The 20135-nt window shown below is 44.1% G+C and overlaps 1 protein-coding gene across 2 annotated transcripts in view; it reads left to right on the forward strand.

Moving 5' to 3' along the window:
* FAF1 (Fas associated factor 1) overlaps positions 1-20135 on the forward strand; it is a 515086-nt gene that overhangs the window by 471093 nt on the left and 23858 nt on the right. For both annotated transcript variants that reach the window (XM_082265737.1, XM_082265738.1), the window contains exon 18: positions 995-1210. In XM_082265737.1, coding sequence (XP_082121863.1) covers positions 995-1210 — 216 coding nt within the window. The remainder of the gene's footprint in view (positions 1-994; positions 1211-20135) is intronic.

Raw genomic sequence — 20135 nt, forward strand, 5'->3', positions numbered from 1 at the left:
AATCGATATACAGCTGCCATGTGACCCATACCTTTCCCAGCCTGTCTGCAGGGAAACATAAGCAGGAGGCACTCTAGTAGTTCATTATTCTTTCTGTCATTCAGTAACCACCTGTCTGTATGAGGTACGGGCAAACATCTACACAAACAATCTTTTGACGCTCAATATTGCACCCGTGATCTGCTTATCGTACGTACAATGCTTTCACATGTGGGCGTAGCAGATTCTGCCCGCTATCCGGAAATCATTGCAAATCGCGGGACGCCTGTGCGATGCCGTGATTTGCAATGGCACCCCCAACGATGTGCGATGTTGCCGCGATTTCCGCCTGCCCAATCGCGGTAACATTGCGCAAACAGAATCGTGGGGCGCATGGCGCACAAAAGAAGCTCTTGTACCTTTTTTGGGCGTCATGCGTCCCGCGATTCTGTTTGTGCGATGTTACCGTGATTCGGCAGGCAGAAATCGCTGCAACATCGCACAGCGTTCGGGGGCCATTGCAAATCGCGGGCATCGCACAGGTGTCCCGCGATTTGCAATGATTTCCGGATCGCGGGCAGAATCATGTGAATGTAGCCTTAAGGGCTCCTTAAAAAAATCAAAAATAATAAATGCACTTCTTTTTTTTTATCATCTGCATATTTTTTTTTTTAGAAAGGTTAACTTATCCTTTAAGGCTAAGCAACTGTGTTCGAATTCAGGCAAAGACATGCAGATTCTTTCTATGCCATTGTGGCCATCTGTCCATCAGGTGCTATTCGCTTTTAGAGGAGTCAGCCTTAAATATAGGGCCATTTTTTTTAAATGTTATCAAATTTTTGTTGATCTTTATTTTAAGATATGGTACTATGGCTTCTGTAGTCCTGTGCATTGTGAATAATATGTCAAGTCTGATATTTTTCTTTCTCCAAAGTGGTGCAAGACATCAGTGTGTGTCGATGTTTTGTTACAAGTGGACTCATGATGTCTCTTCAACCTTTTTTTCTTATCCCAGGCAATCAGACTTTCTTTAGAACAGGCCCTTCCGCCAGAGCCAGAAGAGGAGCATAGTGAACCACAAAGCAAACTACGCATCAGAACACCAAGTGGGGAGTTTATCGAGAGGCGTTTTCTCAGCTCCAGCCCCTTACAGGTGCTCTTCAACTTTGTAGCATCTAAAGGATTCCCCTGCCATGAGTACAAACTTCTCAGCACCTTTCCACGAAGAGATGTAAGTATTCCCTTTTAAACCTCCTGCGGCTACTATGCTCTGTCATTCCTCATTACTGCTTAACTGACCGAGCACAAAGGTTAAGAATGCATTCATTTAAAGGACATATAAAGGCTATACAAAAAGTGCATTCTTTTAACATTGTTAATATATCAGTCAAAACTCACAGTTCACCCTTCTCAGTGAGTTGTATAATTTGAGGGCCTTTAATATTGGTACAGGAAAAGATCTTTAGCTGTATAAAGGGTATGGCAGTCACCATAATTTCTCAGCATTTGGTACAACCCCCCCAGTTTTAAGGAATAAAATATACACAGATCACATTCTACAGCAGGTCCATACCACATTTTTTTTACTTTTTCATACTATTTGGTCAAAAGAACTCCAAATGGTTGAATTCACATGTTTCCGGAGAGGGGTGCTGTTAATGCTATAGCATACAAAGACATTTTAGACAACTGTGCAGATTGGTTGATGAATTTGGTGATAAGGAACTAAAGGGGCTAGCACAGAGCCCTGGCCTCAACCCTATTAAACACTTTTGGAATGCCAACAAGCCATACTTTGATCAGACTGTATTTAACATACGGGACTTTGGGATTGTGTCTAAAGCAGCAGGGTATGGGGGGCGGCACAGAATCCTAACATTTACAGATGGAATTGCTTGGTTATTTGTCGTCGTCGTTCCCTAGTCTGACCATCTCTGCATATTTGTGGGTAAATCAAGCGTTTGAACTAGAGGTATAGGACAGAGTGAAATATTGAGAGGCGAAATATTGTGTGGCGAGGAGAGCCGATCAGCGGCTCCTCCTCAAAGGGGAGTCTAGGACAGGTAATCAAGGGCACTGATCATCAGTGCCCTGATTACAGAAAAGTAAAAAAACAGTGCCCATAGTGCTGCCAGTCAGTGCCCATTAGTGCCTGCTCATCAGTGCCGCCCATCAGTATTCATCAGTGCCGCCCCTCAGTGCTCATCAGTGCCACCCATACCAGTGCCCATCAGTGCGGCATATTAGTACCTCCTTATCAGTGCCCATAAGTGCCACCTCATCAGTGCAGCCTATCAGTGCACATCAGTGAAGGAGAAAAATTACTTATTTTCAAAATTTACTGACAAAATAAGAAAAACTTTTTCTGTCTTTTCTTTTGTTTTGTTTTTTTAGTAAGAAATAAAGAAAAAAAAATCCAGCGGTGATTAAATACCGCCAAAAGAAAGCTCTATTTGTTTGAAAAAAAATGATAAAAATTTAATATGGGTACATTGTACCATGACTGCGCAATTGTCATTCAAAGTGTGACAGTGCTGAAAGCTGAAAATTGGCCTGGGCAGGAAGGGGGTGAAAGGGCCCGGTATTGAAGTGGTTAAAGGAAAACATAAAAGCAAAACTCCATCTACACTCCATGTGTCTGAGCCAATCATATTTAGCCCTGCATTGTAAACATAGTTTTGGAGAATGATGGGTAGAACAGATGCCAAACTATTTGTTATTGTCTGCAACCCTCAATCCTTGTCACATCACCAACTCCAACCTAACCAAGTCCTGACATCATGAGATGTTCTAAAGCTCTAGAAGAAGCTGCTATTATATTCTTATTGTTAACATCAGAAATCTATTTTATTGTGCTTCTTCGCAGCTGTCCAAGCTGTAAAAAGGCAAGCTGAGTATGGTGTTAGAACAGTAACCCCCCGAGCCTCTAACATGAGCAGAGTTGGGGAGGGTAAGGAATGAAAGATGGCTTTGCAATTTTGAATCTGTAGAAATTGTCTTTATATTTAATCTTTCAAGATATTCATGGGGTAGGTTAAATGCATTGGTAGAAGCATCTTTAACAAACTCTATCCAGCAGAGTGAAGTGGTGTCAATATAGATGGAAGAGGTCTAGCAAGGGATTTATTTAATAAAGTTGGATTTGGGTAGAGCAGATGCCTGGCTAATCTGACTCGTGTCTGACCTGCCCACTTCTCTGCTTTATATGAACAGCAACGTCCGTTCGGATGAGGGGAAGCGACTCATTTGTAGATCATTTTATTAATAAACTGTTTACAAAATATTTACAAGCTGCATACAGAACCGAACACCGGGGGCTTAAAAATGACTAATACAGCTGAAGCTCCGAGATGTCTCTGTAATATATTCTAATCTCCTTAGAGCCGGCGATAATTAAACTGGAAAGAATACAATTTCCAGCAGGCCAGGAACTGCAAGTACTTATTGGGAGATTATATAGGATGACTTAACCCCTCCTGCACAATGGTACAGAAGCTAATTTTAAAGTGGACCTATCAATAAAATTAAGTGTTGACATGAATCAAGTTAGCAGACCCAAAACAACATTTTTGGGGCAAAAAAAACTTCTTGCATGCCATTGAAAAAAAAAAAAACTGATCTAGAGGTCACTCATGTAAAATAAAGCCTATGGGGTCGAGAACATAAAACACGTTCAGTGTCATTAGGGTAAGGGGTAAGGCCATACTAAGCAAGAAGCAGAGTCTGCTTATATATTGTGCAAATATGGCTGCTCCATGTATTTATATCATTACATACTAGGCCAAAAAACACAATTCTGTTACGCAGTTGCATCTCCTAAAATTAGAAGATCATCAAAGTTAATTTATTTCAGTAATTCAATTCAAAAAGTAAAGCTCATATATTTTATATAGATGCGTTACACACAGAGTGATATATTTCAAGCATTTTTTTTTTTTTTTTTTTTTTTGACGATTATGGCTTTCAGCTAGTGAAAACCCAAAATTTGGTATTTCAGAAAAATAGAATATTACATAAGACCAATAAAAAAAAAAAAAATAAAAATGATTTTTAATACAGAAATGTTGGATTACTGAAAAGTATGTCCATGTACAGTATAGTATGCATTCAATACTTGGTCGGGGCTCCTTTTGCATGAATTACTGCATCAATGCAGTGTGACATGGGGGGCGATCAGCCTGTGGCACTGCTGAGGTGTTATGGAAGCCCAGGTTGCTTTGATAGCGGCTTTCTGCTCATCTGCATTGTTGGGTCTGGTGTCTCTTATCTCCCTCTTGACAATACCCCACAGCTTCTCTATGGGGTTTAGACCAGCGAGTTTGCTGGCCAATCAAGCTCTGGGATACCCTGATCATTAAACCGGGTATTGGTACTTTTTGGCAATGTGCTGGAAAATGAAATCAGCATCTCCATAAAGCTGATTTGCAGAGGGAAGCATGAAGTGCTCTAGGATTTCTTGGTAGAGGGCTGTGCTGGCTTTGGACCTGCTAAAACACAGTGGAACAACACCAGTAGATGATATGGCTCCCTAAATCATCACAGACTGTGAAAAAGTTTGCATTTCTTTTGGAAATTAAGGTCCATGAGTCCGGAGGAAAATTGGAGAGGTACAGAATCCAAGTTGCATGAGGACCAGTGTGAAGTTCCCACTGTCGGTGATGATTTGGGGAATCTATACATGGTAGAGCAGGCACATATCAGGAATATGAAGTTTTTGGGGTAACAAACACTTTAACTCACATGTATAATTAAAAAAAAAAAAACACAAAGAATATTTTCTGTATTAAAATAACCTAGCAATCTAACTACTTAATTAATGCACATACTCTCTTGATTTATCCACACCTTGGTCCATGTTAGGGTGGCACATAGCTATTCAGCATACCTTGCCCTGTCTGCTCTTTTGGACTGCTAAGCAACATAACCAAATTGACCCCTACCCACTTTCCTTTAAGACCACTTAAAGCAACTCTGTTGAAATAAATAAAAAGGGTTGGTTTATGATAGCTTAACATACATATTTAAAAGTCCCACAGCCAGTGGCTCTGATCTTTACTTTTTTGCAGTCACACCAAAAAAATCTTCGACATTTAATGGTTTCATATGTGTTAATTGCCTGCGTCCCCACTACATGTTCTGGTTCCACCTCCCCACCTTAATTTCATTACAGGAATATGAAAGTGTTGCTGGTGGGACCACAGCATTTAGTGGGGGATGCAAGCAAATCGAAAATCTAGCTAGTTCCAAAAAATTCCAAAAAAAAATAAATACCTTAAAAACATGGGATGCCGTTATTCTTAAATATTGAACCCAGAATCACCCTGCATTTATCCACTCTTACGACTATCACTGCCCAGGTATACAGTTATATGTCCATCAAAATGGAAACATATTTATTTTTATATATATATATATATATACACAGTGCCTTGCGAAAGTATTCGGCCCCCTTGAACTTTGCGACCTTTTGCCACATTTCAGGCTTCAAACATAAAGATATAAAACTGTATTTTTTTGTGAAGAATCAACAACAAGTGGGACACAATCATAAAGTGGAACGAAATGTATTGGATATTTCAAACTTTTTTAACAAATAAAAAACTATAAAATTGAGCGTGCAAAATTATTCAGCCCCCTTAAGTTAATACTTTGTAGCGCCACCTTTTGCTGCGATTACAGCTGTAAGTCGCTTGAGGTAGGTCTCTATCAGTTTTGCACATCGAGAGACTGAAATTTTTGCCCATTCCTCCTTGCAAAACAGCTCGAGCTCAGTGAGGTTGGATGGAGAGCGTTTGTGAACAGCAGTTTTCAGTTCTTTCCACAGATTCTCGATTGGATTCAGGTCTGGACTTTGACTTGGCCATTCTAACACCTGGATATATTTATTTGTGAACCATTCCATTGTAGATTTTGCTTTATGTTTTGGATCATTGTCTTGTTGGAAGACAAATCTCCGTCCCAGTCTCAGGTCTTTTGCAGACACCATCAGGTTTTCTTCCAGAATGGTCCTGTATTTGGCTCCATCCATCTTCCCATCATTTTTAACCATCTTCCCTGTCCCTACTGAAGAAAAGCAGGCCCCAACCGTGATGCTGCCACCACCATGTTTGACAGTGGGGATGGTGTGTTCAGGGTGATGAGCTGTGTTGCTTGGCTTTCTTCTTGCCACTCTTCCATAAAGGCCAGATTTGTGCAGTATACGACTGATTGTTGTCCTATGGACAGAGTCTCCCACCTCAGCTGTAGATCTCTGCAGTTCATCCAGAGTGATCATGGGCCTCTTGGCTGCATCTCTGATCAGTCTTCTCCTTGTATGAGCTGAAAGTTTAGAGGGGCGGCCAGGTCTTCGTAGATTTGCAGTGGTCTGATACTCCTTCCATTTCAATATTATCGCTTGCACAGTGCTCCTTGGGAAATCTTTTTGTATCCAAATCCGACTTTAAACTTCTCCACAACAGTATCTCGGACCTGCCTGGTGTGTTCCTTGTTCTTCATGATGCTCTTTGCGCTTTAAACGGACCTCTGAGACTATCACAGTGCAGGTGCATTTATACGGAGACTTGATTACACACAGGTGGATTCTATTTATCATCATTAGTCATTTAGGTCAACATTGGATCATTCAGAGATCCTCACTGAACTTCTGGAGAGAGTTTGCTGCACTGAAAGTAAAGGGGCTGAATAATTTTGCACACCCAATTTTTCAGTTTTTTATTTAACAAAGTTTGAAATATCCAATAAATTTTGTTGATTCTTCACCAAAATTACAGTTTTATATCTTTGTTTGAAGCCTGAAATGTGGCAAAAGGTTGCAAAGTTCAAGGAGGCCGAATACTTTCGCAAGGCACTGTGTATGTATGTATATGTGTGTATATATATACATATATGTGTATATATATATATATATATATATATATATATAGATATACAGTATGTCACAAAAGTCAGTACACCCCTCACATTTTTGTAAAAAAAAAAATCTATATCTTTTGTGACAACACTGAAGTAATGACACTTTGCTACAAAGTAAAGTAATGAGTGTACAGCTTGTATAACAGTGTAAATTTGCTGTCCCCTCAAAATAACTCAACACCTCAATAACTATTGTCTAAACCGCTGGCAACAAAAGTGAGACCCTAAGTGCAAATGTCCAATTTGGGCCCAAAGTTTCAATATTTTGTGTGGCCACCATTATTTTCCAACACTGCCTTAACCCTCTTGGCATGGAGTTCAACAGAGCTTCAGTTTTCCACTGCAGTCCTCTTCCACTCCTCGATGACGACATCACGGAGCTAGTGCATGTTAGAGACCTTGCGCTCCTCCACCTTCTGTTTGAGGATACCCCACAGATGCTCAATGGGGTTTAGGTCTGAAGACTGGCCAGTCCATCACCTTTACCCTCCGCTTCTATAGCAAGGCAGTGGTCATCTTGGAGGTGTGTTTGGGGTTGTTATCATGTTGGAATACTGTCCTGCAGCCCAGTCTTCAAAGGGAAGGGATCATGCTCTGCTTCAGTATGTCTTCGTACATGCTGGCATTCGGGGTTTCCTCAATCAGCTGTGGCTCCCCAGTGCTGGCAGCACTCATGCAGCCCCGGACCATGACACTCCCACCACCATGCTTGACTGTAGGCAAGACACACTTGTCTTTGTACTCCTCACCTCATTGCCACCACACACACTTGACACCTTCTGAACCAAATACGTTTATCTTGGTCTCATCAGACCACAGGACATGGTTCCAGTAATCCATGTCCTTAGTCTGCTTGTCTCCAGCTAACTGTTTGTGGGCTTTCTTGTGCATCATCTTTAGAAGAGGCTTCCTTCTGGGACAACAGCCATGCAGACCAATTTGAGGCATGTTCTGAGTGGAACCTATCCTGTTAAACTGCTGTATGGTCTTGGCCACCGTGCTGCAGCTCAGTTTCAGGGTCTTGGCAGTCTTCTTATAGCCTAGGCCATCTTTATGTAGAACAAAAGTTCTTTTTTTTTTTTCAAGTCCTCAGAGTTCTTTGCCATGAGGTACCATGTTGAAACTTCCAGTGACCAGTATGAGAGAGTGAGAGCAATCACACCTGAGACCTTGTAACACGATCAAGTCACATGACACCAGGGAGGGAAAATGGCTAATTGGGCCCAATTTGGACATTTTAACTTAGGGGTGCACTCACCTTTGTTGCCAGAGAATTAGACATTAATGGCTGTGTTGAGTTATTTTGAGGGGACAGCAAATTTACACTGTTATACAAGCTGTACACTCACTACTTTACGTTGTAGCAAAGTGTCATTTCTTCAGTGTTGTCACATGAAAAGATGATAAAATATTTATTTAGAGCCTTTAGAGCAGGGGTCTTCAAACTACGGCCCTCCAGCTTTTCAGGAACTACAATTCCCATCATGCCTAGTCATGTCTGTGAATGTCAGAGTTTTACAATGCCTCATGGGATGTGTAGTTCTGCAACAGCTGGAGGGCCGTAGTTTGAGGATCCCTGCTTTAGAGAGTTCTTTGCCATGAGGCACCATGTTGAACTTCCAGCGACCAGTATGAGTCACACGAAAAGATATAATAAAATATTTACAAAAATGTGAGGGGTGCACTCACTTTTGGGAGATACTGTGTGTGTGTGTGTGTGTGTGTGTGTGTGTGTGTGTGTGTGTGTGTGTGTGTATATATAATTTAAAAAAAATGTTTTATAGGTACTTATCTAGTACAGTCCAATTAATGCAGCACTTTACATATTATATAGTGTAAATTTAGGCAACAAATCTAAGGATTCCTAACTCACATTCCTACTTACACATACTAGGGCCAATTTAGACAGGAGCCAATTAACCTATCAGCATGTCTTTGGAATGTTGGAGGAAACCGGAGAAAACCCATGCAGGCACAGGGAGAACATGCAAACTCCATGCAGGTAGTGCCGTGGTTGGGATTCAAATAGACAACCCTAGTGCTGCTAGGCTGATAACCACTGTGCTATATTTATAATTTATATATATCTTTAGTTTAGAACGCTAAAGTGTGTATGTATGTATATGTGTGTACAGTGTATAGATATGTTTGTAATTTAAAATATCCCTTCTGTTAAAGGTTTATAGAAACTAGAGAAACAAAAATAGTTAAGTAGAGTTGACATTTCTAGATCCTTCTACCTCTCAGGAATTTAATTCGATAATTACTTTTTTGGCATCTATTCCATTGGATCTGTATTTTACAAGCTACATAAAATTGTGTATTGTGTTAAGTTATACTGCCTTGGTAAACCTGATCCGGTTAAACTTTCAAGAGCCATCCTGCAGCCTTTTACTGTATCTGCTCTGGCTTACACAAACTTCTGCTCAACCCATATGGCAGAATAGGAAGAGGTGCAAGTCACTTAAGGTAATCCCACTGATGAAGGAATTGCTTAATCATTTCAAACCAGTTTGTTTTGTGCAGTATGGTGTGATCTGCTTAAATCCATTTAATTGGTCACTTCCAACAAACAAGTGAGATAACATTCTGGAAGCCAAGTAACCGTGAAATCGGAGGAAAGCAAACCTCTTGCTACTCTTAGAAATGTTGAACCTCCTCCCATTGATTGGTTATTAAGGTGTATCTGTCACTTTGATGGGAAGCAGAAGATTAGTAGACTTTACAAATGTCCAATCTGACAATCCATGTACAGTCATGTGAAAAAGTAAGTATACCCCATGCAAATTTTTGACCTTTTCAACATACTTGAACAGGCAAAAATTAGATCTTGATTCAAATTCTGCCTACTGACAAAGGTAAACAAATTACATAAAATTGACACTGTGTTCATTTCCATGATCTAAATTAACAAATGCATATTGTTTGCATGGAAAAAGTAAGTATACTCCTACATTTACCACTACTTAAAATTCATGATATTAGAACCCAATGTTCCAGATTAGATGCCAATGATTAGAACCTCCTTAACTTACCCTGAAAGAGAAACACATAATGAGCTAGTATGCTTTGCATACTAGCTCATTATTGAATACTTACCTTAGAACGAGCCCCCGCCGTGCCGCCCGCTTACCTCTATGACGGGCGACATTTTCAGTCGCCCGTCCTCCAGGATCGCGGCATCCGGCCATCTGATTGGCCGGAGCCGTGGTAACGTCACTCCCGCACACGTGCGCGGGAGCCGACGGTCATGGCACGGGGCTCTAAAGGAATGGCACCAGCAGCCGTTCCTCAGAGCGCATGCGCCAGTGACGTCACTGGCTGCATGTAAGGTAAATATCTCCTAAACAGTACATGTTTAGTAGATATTTACAGTATTATCATAGGCTTACCTATAGGTACAACTTGCAGAGGAGGGTTTACTTCCTCTTTAAAGACTGGCCCATATACAATTACTTTGGCAGGGCGGCCTTTAAGCCCAAAATCACTTACCTGTATGTGATTTTTTACAAAGGCTTCTAGGGAGCGCTCGCGCGCCCCCCGGAGCCACACTCCCGATGTGATTGGACACAATAGCCGCTGGACACCCCCTTTGCGTTCAGGAGAATGACAAAAAGGCGTTCTGCCTATGTAAACAAGACAGACTGCCGTTCTGTCAGACGGGAACAAAGAGATCTTATGTTCCTACTAATCAGGAACACAGATCTCTCTAGTCAGTCCATCCCCCCACACAATTAGAAAGCACTCCCTAAGAGCAAACTTAACCCTTTGATCGCCACCGATGTTAACCCCTTCCCTGCCAGTGTCATTTATACAGTAACTGCATTTTTTTGTTTTTAAGCACTAATCACTGTATTGGTGTCACTGGTCCCCAAAAAGTGTCAGATTTGTCCGCCGCAATGTCGCAATCCCACAAAAAATCGCTGATTGCCGTCAATACTAATAAAAACAATAAGAAAAAAAAAAACGTTTATAAATCTATCCGATAGTTTGTAGATGTAGAACTTTTGCGCAAACCAATCCAATATAGGCTTTTTGGGGATTTTTTTTTTTTACCAAAAATATGTAGCAGAATACAAACTGGCCTAAACTGATGAATTTTTTTTTTTTTTTTTTATTGGATAGGTTTTATAGCAGAAAGTAAATAATTTTTGTTCATTTTCCCAGAAGTCTGCGTTAAGATACATGTCAGATTTCTCTTTCGTCCACCGTTGGACATAGCTGCTGCTTTAAATCATAGACGGATGGGTATTAAGTCCCTCCCACTAGGAGTGACCAGGTAGAGCCAAAAGCTTTGAGACGCCCATGGGGGGGGGGGGTCCCTGGTTTATTACCCTTGGCCTCACCGTTGCATCTTCAGTTTTAGCTGCCTGGTCTTAGGATTGGACCTCAAAACTCTGAACCGCTTTGTGCACGTCCAAAAATTTCGCACTGTCCCTGCAGTCAGTTCTGGCATTCTTGCATTGGGGGACCTGCTTGCCTCGATCGATTTTAAGAATGCCTATCTCCATGTCCCTATTTGCCAGGGTCATCAACGATTCCTCCGCTTCGCGGTGGGCAAGGACCATGTTCAATTTGTGGCGTTACCGTTTGGTCTTGCCTCTGCTCCCAGGATTTTCACCAAGGTGTTAGCCCCTATCCTGGCTCTGCTACGACAGAGAGGATTAGCGATTCTGGGGTACCTGGACGATCTTCTCTAAGCAGACTCATCTGTGACATTGGAACGGGATTTGGAGGTGACCATTGACACTCTGAAGCAGTTCGGTTGGAATCTCAACCTTCAGAAATCTGCCCTGATTCCAAAAACCAGACTGGAGTATCTAGGGATGATCCTGATTCAGCTTCGGCAAAAGTATTTCTACCTCTTGTGAAGTTAAGGGAAGCGATTCTGTCGCTGCTGGCTTGCGATCTGGTGTCTCTCAGGTCATCTATGCAAGTACTGGGCCTGATGGTGTCCTCCTTCGAGGCCGTACCAAATGCTCAGTCCCACACAAGACTTTTGCAACAGGAGATCCTTGTCAAATGGTACAAGGATCCTCTATCCCTGGACAGTCTGATTCATTTGAGTCGGAGATCCAAGGACTCCCTGAATTGGTGGCTCAGCTCTCCGAATCTTCTCCACTGGAAATCATTCCTTCCAGTATTCTGGACGGTGGTGACGACGGATGCCTGTCTGACCGGTTATGGAGGGAGTGCTGGGCACCTTGAAAGTTCTAGGGACCTGGACGTTGGAAGAGTCCAAGCTACCGATCAACGTTCTGGAACTGAGCGCATTCAAGTTGAGCCTGTTCCACTGGATGGACAATCCTAAGGGGTGTTCTGTCTGAGGGGTGTTCTGTCTGAGTCCAGTCCGACAATGTCACAGCCATGGCATATGTCAATCATCAAGGGGGCACCAGGAATGCCCTGGCGGCTCTGGAGGTAGCCGAGATCCTGCCCTGGGCAGAAGACTATGTCCCAGCCCTATCCACGTGTACATTCCCGGCTTAGACAATTGGCAGGCTGACTACCTGAGTTGTCAAACCCTGGATCAGGGAGAGTGGTCCCTGCATCCACAGGTGTTCCACCAGCTGTGTCTCCGGTGGGGGACCCCGGATGTGGACCTGTTCGCCTCCGGACAAAAGAGGAGAGTTTTAAAGTTTGTGGCTCGGTCCAAAGATCTTCTGGCCGGGCTAATTTATGCGTTTCCTCCGCTGAAAATGTTATCTCGCCTGCTACGCAGGGTAGAGTTGGAGGGGATTCCAGTAATTCTGGTGACTCCCGATTCCCCCCAGAAATCCTGGTAAGCCAACGTGATTCGGCTGAAGGTCGCAGCTCTGTGGACACTTCCTCTGCGGGAAGATCTTCTATCTCAGGGTCCGATCTTCCATCCTGCTTTACAGTCACTGGCTTTAATGGCTTGGCTGTTGAGAGCAAGGTGTTAAATGACAGGGCTGTCCGATTCTGTGATCCCTACCTTACCCAAGGCTAGGAAGTCCACTTCTCAGGAGATATATCATCGTACTTGGAAAGCGTACATTGCTTGGTGCGAATCGCTGAAGCTGCATCCTAGATCCTCTGCTATCAGCAGGATCCTGAACTTTCTACAGAAAGGGGTTGACCAACGTTTGGCGTTGGGCACTCTTAAGTTTCAGATCTCAGCCTTGGCTGTGTACTTCCAGCGCCCTTTGGCTACGCACTCTTTGATTTGTACATTTTTTCAGGGGGTTTGCCATTTTGCTCCCCCCCCAGGAGGTCTCCGTTACCTCCTTGGGACCTTAATTTGGTTCTATCGGTTCTTCAGAAATCTCCTTTCGAGAACATAAGACACATTTCCTTGCTCGCCTTGTCGCAGAAAGTTGCCTTTTTGGTGGCTATCACCTCTGCGCGCAGGGTTTCTGAACTAGCAGCGTTATCTTGCCGCTGTCCTTATCTGGTAATACACAGGGATAAAGTAGTGTTACTTCCTAATCCGTCGTTTCTTCCTAAGGTGGTTTCAGACTTCCATCTGAATGAAGACATAGTGCTTCCGTCACTCTGTCCGAAACCTTCACATCCTAAGGAAATTGCCTTGCATTGCTTGGATGTGGTTCGGGCAATACGGGTGTATCTGGAGACTACAGAGTCCTTTCGTAAGTCGGGACTCTCTATTTGTGAATACGGATGGACCCTGTAAGGGTCAGGCTGTGTCTCTCGATGGATCAGATGGTGGTGAAGGCGGATTCTCTTAAGGATAAGGTTGTTCCTTACCTTGTCACCGCTCACTCTACGTGGGCGCTGAGGGCCTCTTGGGCTTTCCGCCATCAGGTTTCAGTGATGCAGGTTTGCAAGGCGGCCACTTGGTCGTCTGTACATACGTTCACCAAGTTTTACAGAATGGATGTGTTAGTATTCTCGGATGCATCCTTTGGCCGCAAGGTTTTGCAGGCCGCCATTTAAGGAGCAGTCTATTTTTCCTTCTCCTTTATGATTTTGCTAAAATTGAGCCCCATTTGTTGCTTGTTGGGCTCCATGTTATATAGTTGGCTATGTTAGCCGTGGGAATTGCATTCTTTTAAGTATGTCCTTTCCCCACCCCTCAGTGGTTACTGCTTTTGGACGTCCCATCCGTCTATGATTTAAAGCAGCAGCTATGTCCGTTGGAGGAAAGAGAAAATGGGATTTTTTACTTACCGTAAAATCCATTTCTCTGAGTCCTCTGATGGACGTAGCTCCCACCCCTCTTTTCTCTGAAGAGTTGGGTTTTGGTTATTATTCACTGCTTGCAACTAAACTGAAGATGCAACCGTGAGGCCAGGGGTAATAACCCAGGGACCCTGCCCCCCTGGGCTTGTCAAAGCCTTTGGCTCTACCTGGTCAGTCATAGTGGGAGGGGCTTATTAGCCATCCGTCTATGATTTAAAGCAGCAGCTACGTCCGTCAGTGGACTCGGAGCAATGGATTTTATGGTAAGTAAAAAACTTTTTTCTGGCATCCCCTGGAGCAAAAATTTCATTTTTGTTGAGATTTTCCCAATAGGAAAATGCCTAAAGGGATGCAGGCCCAGCCAATTTCCTAATTAGTGCTCTGCAGGTGCACAACTGATTAATTATGAAACCACTCCCATCTGATTCACTTTCCCACAGGAGCACACAAACACACAGGGATTTCTTCAGAATAACAAAGGGTAGGAATCTGCAATAAAGGTTGTTATAATCCTTGCAGTGTACATAAATCACCCAGTAAGGAATGTTTTTTTTTTTTTTTTTCCTCCACAAAAGTGGGGTTACGCTTTAAGGATTATGCAGATGAAACCTGTCTTACTTAAACCTCAGACAGCTGAAGGGCCTGGTATTCTCTTTGCTATTAATATGTGTGGTGTTTTCATTCAAAGATCAATTGAGCTCTCTAAGGCATACTCGGACTTCTGAGAATTTTTACACTGCGGTGCTTTTCATGCTCTTTAGCGCTAAAAAAAAAAAGTGTCTGAAAAGCTCAGGAAAACCTATTCCCATTAAAATCAATGAATGCTTTCACACTGGGGCAGTGCGCTGGCGGGGCTGTGAAAAAAATCCTGCAAGTAGCATTTTTGGAGCATGTTTGGAGCGTTGGAAAAAAAAAGTGCCTCAAAAACACCCCTCTCCATTGCAATGAATGGGAGGTGCCTGAAAAGCACTTCAAAAATGGTTCTTGAAGCAGTTTTTGAGTAACATGTCCTTAAAAAAAGCACACCGCTAATGCCTCAAAAGGGCTCAGCTTTTTATTGGGCAGTTTTCAAGTGCCTCAGTGTAAAAGGGTGCTTGTAAGGGACATCAGTTTTTCTAGACGCATTCTGCAAGGGTTCAAAGAAAACAATAGTTCTCTATGTGCCTTGTTCACACCACAACATGCAGATTTTTCCTGTGCAGGAATCTGCAACGTGTGTGCAGTTTTCTGCACGGAAATTCAACTGATATGAAATCAACATTGGTGTGAACAGGTCACATAACTGATGCGCATGAAAACTGATGTCATTGTGCATAAAAACTCACTGATAAACGCATGAAAACTGATATAAACTCATGTCTCTCTGCAAGTGAAATCTTCCCAGTTTTCACATCAGTTTTCATATGGTGTGAACGAGCCCTAAGAGGGCCTAATAGTAAAGCTCTTATAAAGGTGTCTTTATGATTAAGCCCTTTTAAGGTTAAATATGTCAGTGTTTTAGACCCAAGGCAAGAAGTATAATTTGATAATCGTTCAATAAAATAGATATATATTTTGAGGGTGTGTGGTGGCAATGATTGTGTACAGTGCCATTTAGGAGCAGAAAGGGGATCATCAACCAGAAGCGGCACCTAGAGCTGCCAGAACTTAAGCAGTTTAAATCAATGAATCTTAACTATTGGTCCGAGCTCTTGATTCTTCTTAACCATTGGGTTATACTGCCCCCTACAGGAGTAGGACACTAGGAAGGAAAAAGCTTAACTACGCCTATGGGCAGTCCCAGGGGGTATACACCCACTCTCAGCTATAGGCTGAGAGTGCCTAGTCAGGAGTAAGGACCTAATTCCTTGCTGGGAAACCTTGTCCTGGCGATTTTTTTATTTTTAAATGTAATTTTTTCCTATCTTTGTTTTATTCCTGTGAGCATCTACAATCAATTGTTGGACTGGCCAACGAACTGGATAATCTAGATCCAGAGGGTCCACCCAGTCTGGTCAGCGAGCACCTGCAGATCGCAGCTCTGTGCTAGGTTGGCCGCAACGTAGCCCCACTGGACGGGGGCTGGTCTGTGATTTAAACATCTCGCGAGAACGCATATAACCTGGCCTCGGCCTGAGTTGCAGCTTTTCTCCTGACCGACAGCACCCACATTACGATGGAGCGGTGCCTACCCTGTTCCTGGTATGGTAAAAAGCTGTCCCCCTGGGTTCCTCTCCTTTCCCCCAGCCCCTCTAAAATTTTGGTGGTCACTGTGGGTCTTTCAGGTACCCCCCCCCCATTTCCCTGTGTGAGGTTATGAGCTGGCTGTTGCCACATGCTCTTAAGGGTGCTGGTTGGAGTTGCTGCTGACTGGGTTTTTTCTTGTGTGCAATGGTGGGGGATGGGGGTTGAGCAGGGTTCCCTGCTACCCTGGGGGATTGGTGACTGGGGCAGGGATGTCCTCTGGGCTCCCTGCGGTGGTTGTTGGGCTAGGGGAGCGGATAGCTTAGCATCCACAGGTACGCGGCCGGATGCGGACAAAAATGTAGGCTGCAGCTTTGCAGCCTACTAGTTGGAAACTACGTGAGGCGGCCCCTGTGAGGGTGGCTGAAGCCATTACCTCCCGTTTGGGCATCCGCCCTCCCATCCGCTGCACCTGTGTAATCGGCTCCTCTGGGGCTCACGTCTTAGTGGCTGGGCGCACACAAAATTTTAGGCTGCAAATTGCAGCCTAGTAGGCCATGCCGCCAAGTCGGGCAGCTCCATCAGGGGGCGGCCCCAGTGCGTTTAGCTGAAGCCCCCATTTTCCTTTGGGCATCTGCCGGGCTGAGATCTGTGCACTTGCGGCTGGACCTCCACAAAAATTTAGGCCACGGCTTGTGGCCTTCTAAGCAGTGTGGTCAGCTTGGCGCCTCTCTTGGAAGGGGTGGCGCTGTGAGGGCACTTCATTTTTTAATGACAGCCTTGCCACCATTATTTTGTGGGGCACCTGCGTTGCTGGACCATCACTGCGGGCGGCCCCCTTTTAAGGTGTCTATTTCCTATTATGCCTTCTATGGAGGACTCAGAGGGCAACCCCCCTTTTTTTTTTTTTTGCAGGGTCCAGTAGGTAGTCCATTTGTTGGCCCTTGGTCGACTTCCCCTTTGCAGGATTGCAGTTGATTAATAATCCCCTGATTATGTTTTCCAGATAAGATTAATATATAGCGACCCTACTGTGTCTGTCCACGCACCCTGAGTGCTCAGATAGTAAGGATGATTCCTCTGCTCCTCTAGCTGCGCCTGAAAAGGCGCTGGTGGATGCACTGTTTGTGTCAGTGCGTGACACTTTAAACATGGAGGTTGCGTTGGAGGGACCGGTCCCTTTTGACACGCACAAGGCCTCCAAAGCAGCGAGAGTGTTCCCTTTTCCGCTTACTTTGACAACATTGTCACAAAACAGTGGGGTTGTCCAAAACGCAGTGGTTCCTAAGCGCGTTTTGCTTGTGGTGTCCTTATGAGAATTAACTGCGTTAAAGGTGGACAATCCCACCTGTAGTGGACTCGTCGGTTTCCAGGTTAAATTAAGCTACCTTCATTACAGCTAATTGGAGTGCTGAGGCTCTGGCCCGCCATATGTTCGCTGTGGCTGGTTCGACACTTTTACTATTGCCCTGGTGTACCAAGGTCTGACTGAGTGGGCTAAATTTTTGCGCCAGGACCTGGAGGGGAAACAGCTTCCCTCTGTCTTACGGAACTGGTGGATCAGTTGGTCCAGGGGCTACAGTTTATCTGTGATGCCTCTTTGGATGCGGCTCCTTTGATTTCTAGGCTGTCTGTATCAGCATTGTTCCTTCGGCATCTTATCTGGCTGAACTACGGGTCCGCGGACCAGACTTCTAAGAAGGCCTTATCTGATCTCCCTCTTGTAGGAGATTGCCTGTTTGGAGCTTCCTTGGATGACATCCATTAAGGGTCTCACAGGGAGGAAAAGTACTCTTCTTCCGCAGGCTACCAAGGGCAAGGAGCCCCATCGTAGACGTGGGCCATTCTCCTCGGCTCATAAGAGATTTTTTCGTCCCTCAGGGTCTATAGACAAGGGATCAAGAGTCATGGCCTCCCCTGTAGGTTCCAAGAGGACCTGGTCTGGCAAGCCACGAACGAGCTCTTCCATGCCTCTGCATAAAGGGGCGCCCTCAACCATATCTGGGGTGGGGGGATGTCTTCGCTGGTTTCCAGATTCATGGACCTCCCTGGTATAGGATACGTGGGTCCACTAAGTTGTTCGGTCTTATCCTCCGGAAAGATTCTTCCCTTCCAACCTGCACTTGTCCCCAGATCACTTACGGGTCTTTTTGGGGTAGTGTAAGACTTGTGCCTTCAAGGGGTGATTGTTCCAATTTCTGAACATTTTCAGGGGTTTTTACTCAAACCTCTTTACATTTCCCAGGAAGGAAGGAAGGCAAGGTACGTCCAATTCTGGACCTCAAGGCGCTAAACTGCTTGTGCGAGTACAGAATTTAAGCGTAGAGTCCATTCACATGGTAGTGGTATCCCTACGTCAGGGGGATTTCTTCTCGCTTCTATCGACATCAAGGATGCCTACCTGCACATTCTAATATGTGCCGGTCACCAATGCTTCCTCTATTTTGCTGTGGGCGAGAAGCATTATCGGTTTATGGCGTGGACTATTGGCCTTGCCTTCGCTCCTTTGGTCTTCACAAAAGTGTTGGGTTGGCCCCGGTGCTAGTATTGTTTGAGTCAGCGGGGGTTTGCGGTACTAGGGTACCTAGATTATCTTCTGTGAGCGGAGTCTCCGACTGCTCTGATGGACAACTGGAGATTGCTCTGCAAACTCTGAGGGAGTTTGATTGGATTCTGAACCTTCAGGAGTCTGCTTTGGTTCTGTCCACCCAAACTGGACTATCTGGGTCTGACTCTGGACTCGGTCTCAGCCAGTGCATTTCTTCCTGTGAAAAAACTCCAGACATTGCAGGAGGCAATTCAGCTTCTGTGGTTCAGCAGACGATCATCCCTCCGGGCTTGCATGCGGGTGCTGGGGTTCCATTATCAAGCGTCAGTGACGCAGGTTTTCAAGGCGGCCACCTGGTCACCGATGGACACTTTTTACTAAATTTTTATAAAGTGGATGCATTGGCATCTGCAGATGCTTCTTTTGGCCCCAAGGTTTTGCTGGCTGCTGCTTAGAGGACCTGGTCCTCTGAGGGTGTATTGTTTTTTTCGGGTGAGCTCCAGTTGTTTATGGTTGAGCTCCATGTTACCTGGTTGACTATGGTTAGCCTTGGAAATTTTTTTTCTGCTTTTTTCCCACCCCTCATGTTTAACACTGCTTTGGGACGTCCTCATGGTTAAGAAGAATCGGGAGCTGTGTCCGTCAATGGACGAAAGGGAAAATTGTATTTTTGACTTGCTGTAAAATCCATTTCTCTAAAGTTCATTGACGGACACAGCACCCGCCCCTCTGTGGAGTTGGCTTTCTTTTGACACTGCTTGTAACAAAACTGAGTGCCTATAGCTGAGAGTGGGTGTATATCCCCTGGGACTGCCCATTGGCGTTGTCAAGCTTTTTTCTGCCTAGTGTCCTACTCCTGTAGGGGGCAGTATAACCCAATGGTTAAGAAGAATCGGGAGCTGTGTCCGTCAATGAACATCAGAGAAATGGATTTTACGGTAAGTCAAAAATCCCATTATTTTGCCAGATAAGGTATTTTTTTTTTCTGCTTCCACTTTTGCAGTCTGGCAAACTTCACAATCACTAAATTAATTTGAAAAGATGAGCATATTGGGCATCAGTTACTGCAGCATATGGCAATTTCAGTTAATTTAATACCTGTGCTGCAAATATCTACTCAGTACAAATATTCAATTTATTGTCAGTCTGCTGCATCTGTGCAGGTGCTGGATAAGCAGAGCGCCATATGTGCGCCCTACTTGCTGGCTGTTTGCAGAGGTACGAATATATTGCCTTCCTGGGCTTTTCATATGCATAAATATTTAGTATTCCCTGGTTTTTCATATGTCACATATTAAACTTTACAAAGTATGCAAGAAAGAAATGTTTTGACTTATACAGTTGTGCTCATAAGTTTACATACCCTGGC

Source organism: Pelophylax lessonae (genome assembly GCF_965119305.1).
Source record: "Pelophylax lessonae genome assembly, chromosome: 8".
NCBI classification, from domain to species: domain Eukaryota; kingdom Metazoa; phylum Chordata; class Amphibia; order Anura; family Ranidae; genus Pelophylax; species Pelophylax lessonae.